Source organism: Rattus norvegicus, chromosome 14, assembly GCF_036323735.1.
Source record: "Rattus norvegicus strain BN/NHsdMcwi chromosome 14, GRCr8, whole genome shotgun sequence".
Lineage (NCBI taxonomy): Eukaryota > Metazoa > Chordata > Mammalia > Rodentia > Muridae > Rattus > Rattus norvegicus.
In genome coordinates this window covers 19,816,723-19,833,695 of record NC_086032.1, presented here as the reverse complement: position 1 = coordinate 19,833,695, position 16,973 = coordinate 19,816,723, and the positions used below count along the sequence as shown (strand labels likewise).

The 16,973-nt window shown below is 38.9% G+C and overlaps 1 protein-coding gene across 1 annotated transcript; it reads right to left on the bottom strand.

The window, feature by feature from the left end:
- Positions 1 to 2,623: 2,623 nt before the first annotated feature.
- On the bottom strand, positions 2,624 to 10,720 carry Jchain (joining chain of multimeric IgA and IgM). Its single transcript, NM_001402445.1, has 4 exons — positions 10,628 to 10,720; positions 9,027 to 9,147; positions 5,266 to 5,346; positions 2,624 to 4,315 (listed from the first exon to the last, which is right to left on the bottom strand). Exons 1-4 carry the CDS (start codon positions 10,689 to 10,691, stop codon positions 4,102 to 4,104), a joined length of 480 nt encoding a protein of 159 aa, NP_001389374.1. The 5' UTR covers positions 10,692 to 10,720; the 3' UTR covers positions 2,624 to 4,101.
- Positions 10,721 to 16,973: the final 6,253 nt, after the last annotated feature.

Below are 16,973 nucleotides of genomic sequence, written 5' to 3'. Positions count from 1 at the left end.
AGACAAATCCCAGAAGGGCAAACTCCAAGTCCTACAGCTGCACATCTAACATCTGGGCTTTTGGTGGCCTTATCCAGGCTTCAACAGTGTTCAGCAGTACCACTCCTGCAGCTCTACCACCCATAGTACAAACGCAATGGCTCTCAGACTGACTCCATTCTGTCCACCCAACTTCCCTTAGTGGACATCCCAAGATTCTAGCATCTTCAACATCCTGAGGTCTCTGTTGCTACTTCGGTGTCACCCTCATGGCTTCTAAGTAAGACTCAAGGAAATGGCTTCTTGGACCCTCCCTGCAGGGAATATCACTGTGCTATACACATCAGCTTTCCAAAACCGTGGTCCAAGCCTCCGTGACCCTGGAGTTTATGCATGTTGGTTTGCCTGCAAATCCAGTCCACATGGACAATGCCGCCATATTCTGATGCCAGTTCAAGATGTAGTTTGGCTCCCTTCTCCTGTAGTTGTAGTGGCCTCTGTGTACCTTGAAGGCTGAACCTATCGAGTTATTTTCAAGAAGAGAGACCTTCAACTGCATTCTTGGTTTAAGCTGTCACCTTTCAAATAATTTATATTTCACAAGATCGAGTCTTTGGTGGGCAGGAACATGCTCCAAAGTTACTTTTCCTATTGTCCCAGTGTGACGAGTAAGGTCTCCACTTCATTGTGCTTACTCTTTAACAATTATAGCTGCTTTCTTTACTCTTCATCATCAACTTTATATAAGCTTTCTCACACTCCTCTCCTTGCCAAAAATGCACATATTTCATATCTTTCTGTTCCATAAGATATTCTTGCTCACTGTGAACCTGGATACGAACAGTAATCAGAAATAAGCCACAGCCTGAATGCTATGCTGTCTTGAAATTTCCTCTCCCCACCATTTTAGGCTATCATTTTTTAACTCAGCCTAACTCCAATTCTCAGGGCACTGGCAGAATGCAGTCACATCCCATTCTAGAATGTACCATGAATAGACCAGTTCTCAACAGAGGTTTTCCCCTCTGAGATCTCATCAAAGAGGAATACACTGTTCACATTTCTCTTTTAACAGTCTGATCTTCTCAATGTTGCCCTCCCCAAAGGTTTGGTGACCTGAATACGCTTGGTCCATAGGAGGTGTGGCCTTATTGGAGGAAGTGTGTCACAGTGAGGGTGGGCTTTGAAGCTCTGTCCAGTGCAGAGAAGTCAGTTTTTCTTCTGGTGGCAGTCAGATTAAGATGCAGAACTCTCTGCTTCTCCTGTGCCATGCCTGCCTAGAAGCTGCCATACTCCCACTTTGATGATAACAGACTGAACCTATGAATCTATAAGCCAGCTCCAATTAAATGTTGTCCTTTATAAGAGTTGCCTTGGTCATGATGTCTCTTCACAGCAATAGAAGCCCTAACTAAAACAGCATAACAATCTGTTACATTTGGTTTATAGCAGTCAAGACTTCTCTAGCCTATAGTTCTAAACTAGTCCACGTTTCTGCAGTTAGACAGTCCCAAAGGCCTCTGAACCACATGTCAGACTCGTCACAGTCACAGACCCACTACTCAGTACTAAATTTTCTGTATCTGTTATTTTTGGTGCTCTGAAAAGGCAGTTTGTTAGGTCCACAGTTTGCAAGCACAGCCCTTCATGTCAGAGAAGGCACGATGTCACGAGCATCTGTATTCAGGAGACCGAGAGCAAGGACTGCTGGTGCTCAGCTAGCTTTCTTCTCTTTACTCAGTCTGTACGATCTCAACCCACGGAAGGATGCCGTCCACCTAGAGATTCCCTCAGGAATCTACCTAGAGATTTGTCTCCCGACTGACTCTAGGTCCTATCATGTAGAAAGCATTAAGAATAACAGCAACAGGCAGTGGTGGTGCATGCCTTTCATCCCAGTAAAGGCAGGTGAATTCCTGTGAGTTCAAGGCCAGCCTGGTCTACAGAGCACGTTCAGGAACAGCCAGAGATTGACACAGAAAACTCTGTCTCAAAAAGAAAAGTATCACAACAACTTAAGGACGGAAGCTGGCTCGTGGTTTGGGGTACAGCCCATAACAGTGGGAATATTATGGCAGTCAGAGTGTTACTTACTACAACAGCCATCCTAAGTGACACATAAGCACACACACATGTATGAATATATCCATCGTTTCATGGACACATACTAAATAAATAAATATGAACTTTAAGCATGCTACTTACAAAATGAAGCTAGAACTCTTTTCATATGAAGGTTAAAGGAGGAAAAAAAAAAAAAAAAAAAAAAAAAAAACCTCCTAGTCGCTTTACTTTGCAACCACTAGGTGGAAGTGGAGGCTCGTACTCCTGCCACTACAGTTGCGTCATTCCCCACAGCAGCAGAATTTGAGAATTTGTAAGAGTTGCAGTTTCTCCAGCTTCTGCACCCAAAACTACTTATCAGCATCTCTAGGGAAGGAAATTAGTAATCATCTTTTCTGAGTCCTTCAGTATCTGCAGGTAAGAACTACAGCACATACTTGTATTTTTCACTAGTTTGTTGTGTCAGAGAGGAGCCAAGAGAAAATTCGCACATAACAACTGTATTTGCTATTGTAATGACTATTGTTAACCACTGTGACTGCCATACTCAGTGACATATAAACACATATATCCATATACTGGATGTATCGTCATTCTTATAAAATCTAGGAAATAGTTATTTGTAATCTCATTTTAAAAGAAGAAATGATCTTAAATTTAATTACCTTGCCTGATATTAGTTCAGCCTTGTAAGAATATAAATTTCAATTGGGCCATTAGCGTTGCCTCCTAGACCTCATATGCACTGCTGGCATACAGCTCAGACCTGGACACTGAACCCCTGTTCCCAGCTCAGAAGTATCTTCACATGAGCCTCTGAATCAGCAGTTACTTTCTGTAGTGCCCTTAGATAAATGCATCAATTGACCATGGTGTCCTACCATAATGTTTCTTTGTATGTGACGAGTTATTCCTTTGAAATAAGCCTACCATTAAAGTGAGATTCTACTGGGATGAAGTTGTAAAAGTTTTGTGGTTGTTTGTTTTGTTTTGCTATGCTTTGTTTTGCTCCCTTCTGTTCACAGTGGTGGACATCAAGGTCTTAAGCATGATAAGCAAGCTCCCTACCACAGAGTACACCTCCTGCTTCCAAAAGGTGCTATGTGCCATGGACTCTGCCTTTGGACTTAATTTTACCTGTGAAATAACAAAGATTTCTCAAATATGTGCTCGTATAAGCTAAGTGACAAGTGCACCATTGCATCATACTTAGAAACCGTTTGCCAATAATAATATATTTAATTTACATACAAGAAGGTTAAACACAAGCAAATTTTTTCCAAAGAATCATTCACACAGGTATATGCTTATCGATCTATTTAATTGTTCAAACTGTACTAGAGAATACATATTTTGCAATACAGATTTCATTAGATTCAGCTGAGATGCCAAAGAGTCCCCTAAGAATTTCAGACAATAATCTCACTGTCAAAAAATTTTAAAGAAAATCTAATGTCAAGTCTATGTATTCTATCAACATTCATTTTTTCATTTGTGCATCAAATTATATGACTTTCATAAACATTAGTAGATAGTTCCAAACCACAACCCTTATAACTTCTCATGAAGATATAACCTGCCCTATGTTTATGTGATGTTTTCTCTGCACAGTGAGAAAGACTAGGATAGAGTGCAGAAGCTCCAGCTCTCCACAGCGAAGGAAGGAAGGAAGGAAGGAAGGAAGGAAGGAAGGAAGGAAGGAAGGGAGGGAGGGAGGGAGGGAGGGAGGGAGGGAGGGAGGAAGGGAGGGAGGGAGGAAGGAAGGGGATTGAATTGAATTATGCCTTTTGATTTTTACCCTTGGAATTTTACTTTCTCCCCTTGCTTACAATTTTTAACACCAGAAAATGAACTCTTAAACACACCTCCTTGGCCAGGCATGAGGATTTACTAATAATAATAATGACAGCAATGCTGATATTCTAACTGTTGAAAGGGAACATTAGTTTTGTACCACAAGAAAATAAAGCACTCGTTTCAAATTCACTAGCAGTGAGTATAACTTCTGGGTGCAATGGAGAGCCTCTGAAGACAGCGCTGCACGGCGAGTGACTCAAACTAGTCAGGGTAGCAAGAATCAGGGGTCAGGGCCGTTTGCACCATTTTGGTCTCACCATGATACCTAAGTGGGACCATAGCTGTATAGCACTTGTTTCTGTCATACATGTAGCAGGTCTCAGGAACACCGCTGTCTCCACTGCAGATATTGCTCTGGGTGGCAGTAACGACCTGATCTTCCAGCTCCACTTCCACAGGATCGCATTTCTTACAGCTGAAAACATACACACGCATTAGAACCCCCAGCAAATGTCATCTCAATACCCAAGCCACTGTGGATGTTAGCGGAGGTCTATTTGTTCTTGCAGCTCTAACCTACAGTAAATGACGATTCTTTCCAGACCTAATCATCTGCACAGCAAGGGAGATAGTATAAAATTCTTGACCTTTCATGTGAAAAATACTTGAAAATAAGCAATATAATTAATAATTTGATGAGAGGATCATCTCACCTATACTGTACAGCAGTTTCCACTGCATTAGTTTATCCCTAGCTGTATACATGTTTCAATAAATTCAGTTTTAGTGACAAGGGGAATCTATTAATGTAGAAATATACATGTACATCCAAATGTATTTAGGGGAACAGTGCCTCGCTATGCTTCTCATTCTGGCCTGGAACTGCCAGTTCTCCTTTTCCTGCACTGTACTCCTGAGGGGAGTTTTTGTGTGGTATTTTTTTGGCATGGGGGAGGGGGGTTCAAGACAGAGTTTCTCTGCACAGCCCTGGCAGTACACATTCTGTAGACCACACTGGCCTCGAACTCAGTGACCCATCTACCTCTGCCTCCAGAGTGCCGGGAATAAAGCCAGGTACCACCACGCCCCAGTGAGAGAATTTTCTTAACTGTTTAACACTGGATTCTATCATCTCCAAAGAAACACATGAATATTAAAATCTAAACACCACTTATTTAAATGTTGAAGAAAATTTGCCCCTTCTACATAAATGACAATAATTTCTTCTTTGGAATAAACAACACTACTATTTTTCTGTGACCCAATTTTATGAAATTTTGGTACCTAATAATAGCCTAAGAATCAGTGTAAAGTCCAGACATTTGTCAATATTTACACCTGAATGTATTTTTGGAAATATCATTATTAATGAAGTTAGTTAAAGGTATTAACTTCCACATATGTAAGAATGAAGGAAAATCTTACACGTCTGACAAATGGTACACAAAGTTCGTTCTCACTGGGGAGGTGGGATCGGAGATATTCTCCCTGTTGTTCAAAGGGACACTAAAAAGAGAGAGAAAACAGTTAAACAATTAAGTATAGATATTGTTGTTTCTAGTAGTAGTCTTAACAGATTAGTGTTTACTGCTGAACTATAGCAGTACTCATCACCACTTTACTCAACTGTAAGCATTACATGGGTGTCACAGTAATTTGTTACCAGTTTCTTGTCTACATACCAGCTGGTTTCTTAGGCTATAAATGGCTACATGTGTGGTATGTACAAGGTGTTCATTGTTTATAGAATTAATAGCAAAAATATCTATATTTTTAAATGTATACATGATAAATTATTTTTATTTATTTTATGTGTAAGAGTTTTGTCTCCATATATGTCTGTGTGCACCACCATAACCATGCACTTCTTCTGAAGCATCTTTTGTTTTATGGTTTGTTGGTGGAGAGTTATTTGATTATTTTCATTTTGGGGTGAATTTTACTGTGTTTTCATGTTGCTCATTTGTTTTGAAGGGATTATTGGCTCAGTTTTGATTGTCTCAATGCTGAGATGTGCTTCACACAGCTCGGATCTGCTTCAAACTCATTCTGTAGCAAAGGATGACCTTGAACTCCTGATTACTCAGCTCCATCTCCCTAGTGCTGAGATTATTCCTCTGTTACCATCCTCAGTTCAGCATAGACTACCTCACATAATTTATATTATATTCCCAGTGCTAACCTTCCACACTGACCAAATAAAAATTTTTGAAGAATAAGTATATCTATTCTTTGATTTGATTATATAGGCTCTCATGGTAAGTTTTTTACTATCTGTTTATTTACTATATGTACGTGTTAATGGCAAGTGTGCTCATGTCACTGCACATGTGCGGGGGTCTGAGGTAACCTGTGGGAATTAGTCCTCTCCTTCCATCATGCAGTGTTCCGGAGATCAAATACAAGTTATCAAGCAAACCTTTATGCACTGAGCCATCTCATTAACACCAGAAAAGGTTTTCAATAATGGGAACGACAGAGAAATAAGCATTTGTAGGATTCAACTATGAGCCAAATACTGTTCTTGTATAAATTATTATACAGTAAGAACCCCAAATATGTATATGTATATATATACATAATTATCCTTTTTTTTACAGCTCAGAAATAAGGTTCAAATTAGGCAAGTAACTTCCAAAAAGCCACCCCATTACAGTAAGTGATAGAGTTGGGAATGGTGCCACAGTGACACAGGGATGGCAATATACTGTCAGGAAAAAATCAGGAAACATCACAACACATCAAGACATAGCTAAATTATTTGTTTTCAGTAAAATATAATACAAGTAAGAGATGAGTTAGATGCCTATTTAGGCAACTGTACCCCTGGAGATCCAAGCATAAGTTCTTTAATATCATTATGTACAATGTCATGAGCTAATTCCCTCTAATTGCATGTCTCTGTGAGAATCTATAATCTATAATCTTCCAAGAGTTCTGAAAACTTTTGTCTTCAACTTCTGTAAAATTTCCTCAAGCTTGTTAACAAAACTCAACTTTATTTAAATCATGATTTGATCTCATTAAAGGTGCTACATGGCAAAAGTGGATTAAAGATACATTTAAACAAACCCTGACACTGTTACTGATGCTGTTGTGCTTGTAGACAAGAGCCTAGCATGGCTGTCCTCTGAGAGGCTCTTCCAGCAGCTGACTGTAACAGATGCAGATACTCACAGCCAAGCATTAGACTGAGGTCGCTGGGGATCCCTATGGAGGAGTTAGGGGAAGGATTAAAGGAGCTAAAGGCCCCTGGCACGTAATTAACAGAGGAGTGATTGCCTTATCTGGCCTCAATGGGAGGGGATATGACTAATCCTGTAGAGACTTGATGTCTCTACAAGGGAGGGAGGCCAGGTGGGCACTCTCTCAAAAGCTAAGAGGAGGAGGAAGGGTTGGGAAACTCTGGGAAGGGGGGACCTGGAGAGAGTGCAACATTTGGGATGTAAATAAATAAATTAATAAAAAGTTGAAATGAGGCCCCAGGGAGTGGGGAGGTCTGGTGAGGTGGGAGGGTAAGGAAGGGAGGACATCCTCTCAGAGACAGGGGTGAGGTGGGGGGTGGGGGGATAGGGGTGGATAGGGGTGGGATGGGGGGTTGGGGGCAAGGGCAGACCAGGAAGGGGATAACAACTGGACTGTAAAAAAAAGATTTAAGAAGAAGAAGAAGAAGAAGAAGAAGAAGAAGAAGAAGAAGAAGAAGAAGAAGAAGAAGAAGAAGAAGAAGAAGAAGAAGAAGAAGAAGAAGTAGTAATTCAGACCCTCTAAAACTCACTTTATGAATTATACTCTGAATTCCAATTAAATAAATAAATTTCTACAGTGTTTTGGCAAAAAAACTTTGAAGTGTCAACATTTAAAATAAAGACCTTGCTTTTGAGACCCCCTCCCTGCTATAGGAAGCTGTTTCAGAAAAGCTCCCATGGGACTCAGTGGCTAAATTTAGACACACAAACTGAGGAAGAGTTAACCAAGCTGAGAGGGGTAACAAGAGGGAATTCTTAAACACGGGATCCATTAGATGTAAAAATAGAAAAGGTAAAAACCACTGTGAGTGTGGGGAAATAAGGACGCACTCCAGGACTCCTGGAGCTTGGTGTTTTGTTTCATTTTGTTTACCAGGAATGAAATAGAGGGCACAATGAAGAATCAAACTAGCTTTGTAGGGAGTAAGACACATCTGCAGTGCTACTGACAAAATACTGGGGAACACTCCACGGCATTTTATCATGACAATAAAATAAGATTAGCAAACACATAGTTAAGTAAATAATAGTATTGTTAAGATATGTGACAGGTACTACACAACCTTTACAAACAATAACTAGTCTCAATTTTTAATAATCCTAAAGTTGTTTTTTCTTCTATTTAAATATGAGAAATTTTAGATTTGGAGTAGACAAATGATATTTGTAAGAGTGCACAGTTACAAACTGATGCAGTTAGACCTTGAAACAATTTTTTAAACATCATAATTTTCCCATTGATAGCTGGGATTGACTGCTATGTTCTTTTCCTACAAGAAGTATTTGATTGGAGCAAACTATTAAAGTGAGAGTATTTAGCAAGAAAAACTTGTCAGTGATTGGATCAAGTAGAAATTGCATTTCTCAAGTATTATCAATATTCTTGCTATTGATTTAATGCTACCAAGTATATAAGTCTGGGCTATATGAGAAATAAAATGAATAGGTTCAATTTAGGAGCAAAAAGTCATTACAATCAATTTTAATTAGTCTTTTAGGAGCACAGTATAGAATGCTCAATAGTCAGTAATTGTGGAACAAAAGTTGAGTGTTTCCTGTTGTCTGAAGTTGCAGTTTAAAGTGATAACGAATAACTGAAAGTTCTGATTCACACTGAATCACTGCATCCGAACGGGGATGTTAGTGACTAAGTAGGAGTCTCTGGTTCCCTTTGCTTCTGCCCTCCAGGTCTGTAAAATTTCCTTGTTATCAAAACTCAATTTCATCTAACTCATGACTCAATCTCGTTAACGGTGCTACACATCAGAAGTGGATTAAAGACACTACATTTAAACAAGGCAAGCACTGTCAAGACCCCTCCCTGCTATAGAAATGTTTCAGAAAACCTTGCATGATTCCCTTTAAAAAGAAAAGAAAGCTTAATAATACAAAGTATCTTCTTACAACAGAGAAAAGAAAAGAAATGTGAATGTCACATACACAATTCGGATACTCCTCTCCACAATGTCCTCATTAGGATCCTCGGGGGAAGGGATGATCCTGGAAGTAATTCGGGTACACATGCATTTGTTGTCGGCAAGAATGGTCCCTTTATTGTCACCTGGGGTTTGAAAGGCAAACTATATCATGAAAAGGAAAACAGAATTCCATGCTATCTTTGGTGTCAAGGTGCAGGCCAGCTATCCCAGCGCTTGGGAAATTGAGGAGGGATGATGGGAAATTCAAGGCCTGCCTGGGCAACCTCGGAACCTCCGAGACACCCTGCATTACATAAAGAGGTAGCGTTTGTCTTTTTTTTAAGTGTGTATGTGCTAAGATGAGTTAATTTGCCTTTCTTACCTGAAGATAGCAAACAGAGTCTCATGTAGCCCAGGCTAGCCTAAGACTCACTATGTAGCTGTGGTTGGTTCTACCTCCTGAGTGCTGAGGTACGAGTGTGCACCACCATGCCTAGATCAAACCTTTAACTTTTATTTTATTGTTCACAAGTCCTAGTTTTTCTATTTGTTTTCTTTCCTAATCTAAAAAAGCAAAGAAAATCTAAATTTTCTTTTTCTTTATTGGAAAAATTAAGGAGCAGCTAGGCTGAAGGATTTCTGATTTATATCTAATGCTTCTAATTATTTTAGTGATGACACATAGTAAACTTCAGTGATAAACACCAAAATGAAAAATAAAACAAAAATTTACACTATTCCCCAATCAAAGCAATTGTGAAAGTTAACTATGATGTCAGTCTTTATCCAACTGCAAACACTGAGTTCTTCCGCAATTCCCACTTCTTCTTATAAAAAATTATTCCCTGTAAATCGTATTAGAAGCAGTATCTTTTCTCCCAAGACTATCTTATTTTGTAATATTTAATATTCTCCACCAAAACTTTCCTAAACTATCGATATGTTTTCATACTAATAATCATAGTCAATACACAGATTCAACAAGAAAGAGCAACAAGGCCTGTATTAACTTTTCCTAGAACGCCATTAAAGGAGAGAGTGTCTATCAGTGTAAAATACTGTCTGCAAGTTTCTGCTGAAAAAACAATGTAAATATTGTTAGCTATGTGCTCCATTTGATGTACAATGTCACTCCACAGAACATGAATAAGTGCAAAGGTAGGCACTGAAGCTCTAACTCTGAGAGTCAGTATTCACTCTGATTCCATTTCTCTGTGGAGATAAAAATCAAAATACAGTCTATATCATAATTACCACAGTTATTACCTGACTTCTCTAGAATAGTAATTAAAGAGACTCAAGGAAAGGGCTATTGGTTTTAAAGTTATACATGGGAATTTATAAGTGTGGCTACTATAGCTACTCCCAAAATAGTTATTTTCTTATGCTATAGGCTGGAGTAGCCAAACAGAAGCAAAAAGAACAAAGAGAGTACAATGAATCATATATATATATATATATATATATATATATATATATATATATATATATATATATAAAATGAGGTTAAAAGGCAGCTAGCCATCCAGCTAGCCAGCAGAAGATTAAAGTCTTTAGACCTGAAACATATATCTGTTCTATATTTTCCCTTTTATTTGGCTTTATTGTATAGGTACCACCTACCTGTTACAATGACAGCCTTAACAAAAATGGCCAGGACTCCCCAGAGAAGCAAGTGGGTCTTCATCTTGTCTTCACTTTTGAAAGACTGAAGCCAAAAAGCCACGGCCAAGTGTGTGTCTATAAGGGGTGTGCAAATGATGCTGCTTCTGCTTTCTTAAAATAACATCCCAAAACAAGAACTGCCGTGATCACAATGGTGCTTCAGGTTTGAACTGTATGCTACACATGGTTCATACTTAGGTATTTCCCTCTACCTAAAGCTTTCCTACAAAGCTGGAATTTGATGAATCGTTTGGTTCATACCCCAAGACAAACTAGAATGTCGAGTCAGGACTCTGTTGAGAATATTTAAATATGAGTTCTCTACTTCAACATCTACATATACTCGGATTAGTCCTCCAATCAGTTGTTTCTCACAGCTGGAATGATGACTGAAGGGAAGGAGAAGAAAAGAAATGAAGGAAGAGAAGTATTGAAGGCCTTTCAGGTTCCTAAGAGTATCCTATAGCAGCTTCTCTTGTGATCTTTAATTAACAAATTATTCTATTTAAGCATCCATGTGCTTACTCTTACTACTTTCAGTTATTTTATAAGTTCAGACACACATGTAGATTTTGGAATTAATAGATCCTGAACTAATGCTTCATTTTACTCTGACAGGACACACAGACTTCCTGCTTTTCTGCCTACGTGTACTACAATATCCATGTTGTCTCCACAGGAAAAGTGAGTCACTGGAGTATTTGGCCTCATACTTTTGTTTTGGGGTGAGAAACTCCTAGCCCATCTCCAACATCCTAGAATTTCCTATCTTGGAAACAGGATGACTACAGTTTATGTAACTGCAGCAACTGTGTATTATTTTGATTCTTATCTTTAATTTTCTGACTTCTGTATTTTTGAGAGGTAATAAACAATGCTTTATGGTCATAAGTAGGCAGCCTAAATGTAAGAAGCCAGAGAAATATGAAACCCTAGCACATAATTGTATCCCTTCAAAGAATCTGCCACCTTGGCCTGGAGAGATGACTCAGCAGTTAAGAGCACTGGCTGCTCTTGCAGAGGACCCAGGTTCAATTCCCACCACTCGCATGGCAGCTTACAACTGTCTGTAACTCAAGTTCCAGTGGATCTGGCACCTTCTTGTGTCCTCCATAAGCAACAGACATACACAGGCAAAAACCTATACATATAAAATAATTTTTAAAAATTAAACAGAATCTTTAGTAAAAGTCCAGCAAAAAGAAAATGGTAGGCACTAGAATAAATGATGTCACTAAACAATCAAAGTGTATTCTAGTTTTAAATACCACTCTGAATGGACTTAATTATTCAGGTTTAAGGAAAATCCATTCTCCTGGTAACCAAGGAGTCAAAAAGCTAAGAATCATGAGTTCAAAGCCAGCCTACCTACCCATGTAGCAAGACCCTAACTGCAAAAAAAAAAAAATAAATAAAAAATAAATAAATAAAAAAATAGAAGAGAGGGAGAAATGGGGAGAGAGGGCATGACTGGAATCATGAAAGTAATTTTATCTATCAGAAAAGCAAACACATTTAAAAGGAAGTTTGTGGTTATTATGGAAATCAACACAAGTATCAACCACTTAAGATTTCTTACTCCAACTATAGTTTCTAAATGACTGACTTGGGCTATAGCACACAGACTGAGAATATGAATGAGAATTAATGGATGAATAGCTGACCACTAGAGAGATAGAAGCAAAAAGATGGTAAGTTCAAGGCCAACCTAGACTACATAGCAAATTAAAGGTCAATCTGGGAAACAGGAGACCTTGACTCCCTTTTCCCCTCAAAGGTTAGTGGATAGTATAAGTCACGATTTTCTTGAAAATATACTCAAGTCTCAACTGCCTCCCTCAAGAAACTTGGATATATCCCTGGAACCTCAAATGTTCCAATGTTTTCTCAAAACCTTCTTTTGTCTAAAAGCAAAGAATATATTTGTGATTGCTAGCATGAAAGAAAGCTCTGTGTTTGGTCTTTCCATCTCTTATTCTTACCCCACCCCCTTTTCTCATTATCTTGGAGCTCTGGTGTGACTATTGTGTATAAATCGTATGTTATGTATGTGACTTTAAATATCATTCTGTACTGCATTTATCACTGGAAGAGAGTAGCTGAGACTGGGTCTCATACAGGGTCTGAGACCAGTGTTTGCCTGTGTAGTCTAGGGATCATTCACCTGGAATCACTTGAAGTACTAGTTAAAATAAAATTTCCTGGTTACAATGAGCCAATGTCTGAGATATGGTCTAAGAATATGTTTTCAAAAGACAGCCAATGTGATGTACTTTAAGGTTTGAAAACACTGATGGATCTGAAGCCTATGGACAGAGTGGGCACAAGTATTATTTATGAAAGGTTAATAAAGATTAAAATGGGCTGGAGAGATGGTTCAGCAGTTAAGAGCACTGATTGCTCTTCCAGAGGACCTGAGTTCAATTCCCAGCAACCACATGATTGTTCGCAATCATCTGTAATGGGATCTGATGCCCTCTTCTGCTGTGCCTGAAGACAGCTACAGTGCACTCATATAAATAAAATAAATACATCTTTAAAAAATAAATGTTTAAAACAAATAGAATCAAATTGAAAAACAAGTTACCTGAACTGTTGCTTGATTTTAGGGGCAGGGTTGTTGCTTTGAAACAGGGTGGTCCTATGTAATGCTAGCTGGCCTGGTACTCACTGTGTAGCCCAAGGTGACCTTGCACTCTGAGTAATTCTCCTACTTCATCTTTCAAAGTGCTGGAGTTATAGACCACGCCACCACACTTGGCTTCTTCACATTTAATGCTTTGAATTTACATTTGTGAGTGAGATTTGGCCATGATCTCTAAGTGTTGTCTTGCTAAATTTAGACAAACTTGGCTTCTTCACATTTAATGCTTTGAATTTACATTTGTGAGTGAGATTTGGCCATGATCTCTAAGTGTTGTCTTGCTAAATTTAGACAAACATTACAATCATTTTGAATCAATGTTTTACAAACCAGCTTGTAGTTAATTTCCCACAATTTCACAATATTTGCAAACATGTACATGTGCCATCAGTTTTAAATTTCATTTATTTTTTTAATTTTATTTTTCTTGGATATTTTATGTATTTACATTTTAAATGTTATCCCCTTTCCCCTCTCCCATACCATCTCCCTACCCCCCCTGCTTCTATGAGGATGCTCCCACTCCCACCTCAATACCCTGGCATTCCCCTATATTGGGGAAAGGGGCCTTCACAGGACCAAGGGCTTCTCCTCCTACTGATGCCGGACAATGCCATCCTCTGCTACATATGTGGCTGGAGCCATGGGTCCTCCCATGTGTACTCATTGGTTGGTGGTTCAGTCCCTGGGAGCTCTGGTGGGCTTTGGTTGGTTGATATTGTTGTTCTTCCTGTGGTGTTGCAAACCCCTTCAGCTCCTTTAGTCTTTTCTCTAACTCCTCCATTGGGGTCCCCTTGTTTAATCCAATGGTTAGTTGCAACCATCCTCATCTGTATCAGTAGGGCTCTGGCAGAGCCTCTCAGGAGACAGCCATATCAGGCTCCTGTCAGCAAGCACTTCTTGGCATCAGCAACAGTGACTGAGTTTGGCGGCTACATATGGGATGGATCCCCAGGTAGGGCAGTGTCTGGATGACCTTCTCTTCAGTCCCTGCTCCACTCTTTGTCCCTGTATTTTAAATTTCATTTATGTTATTAAGAAACATGTTCAGTGGGATAGTTCTAGGAGAGTTTTCTAAGATATACCTCTAAAGTCTTACCTACAGCCTAACAGGACATTAATAAGTACATTTGTGTGCATCACCTCATTTCAAGTAAAGTCACATGATCATAGGATATATAACCACAAAGACTGAATTTTTGTTTTGTTGTTGGTATTGGAGGAGGATACGGGGTCTCACGGTGCACCTCAGAGTGAACTAAAACTTCCTGTGTGGCTCTGTATGAGCTTGCACTCTAGTCTTAGCCTCAGAAGTGCTGGGATTACAGGCATGAGCAGCCACAGCCAGCTTCAGACTGAAATCTCCCTTTTCATCCAACAGAGAACAAGGAGTACTTGGCAAAATTCTCCATGTCTCCTTTATCCGTCTTCAGTGACGTTTCTCCCTATGCAAGCCTTCTCTTGTATAAAGGGATCTTTGATAGCAACCTGGCATTCTGCTCCTTAGACACTTTAAAGAGGTGATGTGTTAATAGCCTTCTTGACTGCATGTCTAAGATGGAGCAGAAATCTCTCCATTTTCTTTTTTTTTTAACCAGAATAAATATTTACTCCAGTAAGGACAAAGTGTTGTCCTTAGAGCTCCAGAGATTTAGTCCATTATTGTCATGACAGAATGGAAGACATGATACTGGAGAACGAGCTGCTAGTTTTACATTTGGATCAGCAGGCAGCAGGAAGAACAATTGACCACACTAGGCCTGAGTTGACCATCTGAGACGTGCGAGCCCATCCCTTAATGATACACATCCAACAAAGCCACACCTATTCCAACAAGGCCATACCTCCTTAAAGTTTCACTTCCTATATGCCTTTGGAGGTCGTTTTCCTTCAAACCACCACCAGTATCTTTGGTCCTTCCCCATTTGAAGAGATCTAGCCACATACTTCTGAAGATTACTTTCTCACCAATTTTCCAATCATACATTTTCTCTAAGTCCCTGACTATCCAACCAATCAATTGGTCATAGCTCATGACTCAGTGAATAATCATACATCTGTGCATTTCTCTTTCCAAACAAAATGTAACACCATGTGACTGCCTAGTTCTGCCTACTGTGATAGATTTCCCTTCACATGTATGTTTCTGTTTGTAATTCTACTGCTATCCACTTCGGGGTGGTACCTGCAGAATGTGCAAAATCATCTGTAAATCAGGCCCTAGTTCTTTATTCCTCAGTCAATTGATTGTAGAATACACCCCATGAGGTTATGTGCATAGAGTTGGTAGCAAATGACATTGTAATGAGAGTAGAAATCATAGACATTGGGGTAGATTCATCATGCAAGTTTTTTGTGCCCTCAGGACCTGCTCAGGTCTAATCTAATATACCCCACTTCTACTTGATAATGGCTGCTTCTGTGCATGTCCTATGTTATGATTTTAGGGGGTCATATAACACTGAGATCATGATGGACAACTGCATGAAAACTTGCAGTCACTTTTCCCAAAGTGTTGCTGTGAACAAATAATTCCATTTTATTTCCATCCATTATTCTTTTTTAAGTATCTCTTACCTTACTACATTAATGATAATATCTAATTATATACTTAATTTGAATAAACATGGGTAGATATCTCCTCTTTACTCTCAGTATTTATAGAAGGAAACTAATATTTCACTACTCAGAACCAAATGACACCTCATAATGTTTTCCAAATTGGTATCTTTTATAGAATAAAAAAAGTTCCTTCTTAATCTTATGTTTTAGTTTCTTTTCTGTTGATGTGATAAGACATACTAAAAAAAATAAATTAGGAGAGGAAAAGGTTTATTTCGTATAATAGGTATAACATTGAGGAAGTGTAGAACAAGAATTCAAGTCTGGAGGAATATTGCTAGCAGGTCTTGCTTTAACTTCTGCTTAAATAGCTTTTTTTATATAGCCCAGGATCACCTACCTAGAAATAGTGCCACCACAATAGACTTGGCCCTCCAACATCAATAATAATCAAGACAATCATTCCCCACAGACATGCCAACAGGCCAATATGATCTGGGCGATCAATTTTCAAATAGAACTCCCTTCACCAGTGACTGTGGTTGTCTCAAGGTGAAAATTAACGATAACTAGTACATAATGATACCATACCAATTTTTATAATGAGTGATTTTTCTGTATCTATAATATTATTATATAATTATCCTTACTGTATAAATGTTGTAAATTTTACTAATTCATACTTGAATATTGTTATGCTTTCCATGTACAATGTGTCACTACTTGGTTTCTAGCTGGCAGTGCTCTTTTGGCAGGTTGTGAAACATTGGAAGGTGAGTTTTGTGCATCTGGAAGAAGTGGATCTCAAGGATATGAACCGTGCAGTTCATAACCGGGCCTCAGGTCCTGTTCTTTAGCGAGATACAAGGAGGAATGAGATAAGAACTCCCAGGTGCATACCAGTGCCGTCCATTGTGCATCAACCTACTGCCTTGTCCTTCCTTCCTTCCTTCCATTACTTCTGTCAGACATTCTTTTTTTAATTTCTTCCTTTTTTTAATAATCATTCCATTCGTTTACTCCATTTTCTTTATAATGGATTACACTCTACATTTAGTGTGATGCTTCATATTTCCCATTTGTCCTCGAAATACAAGT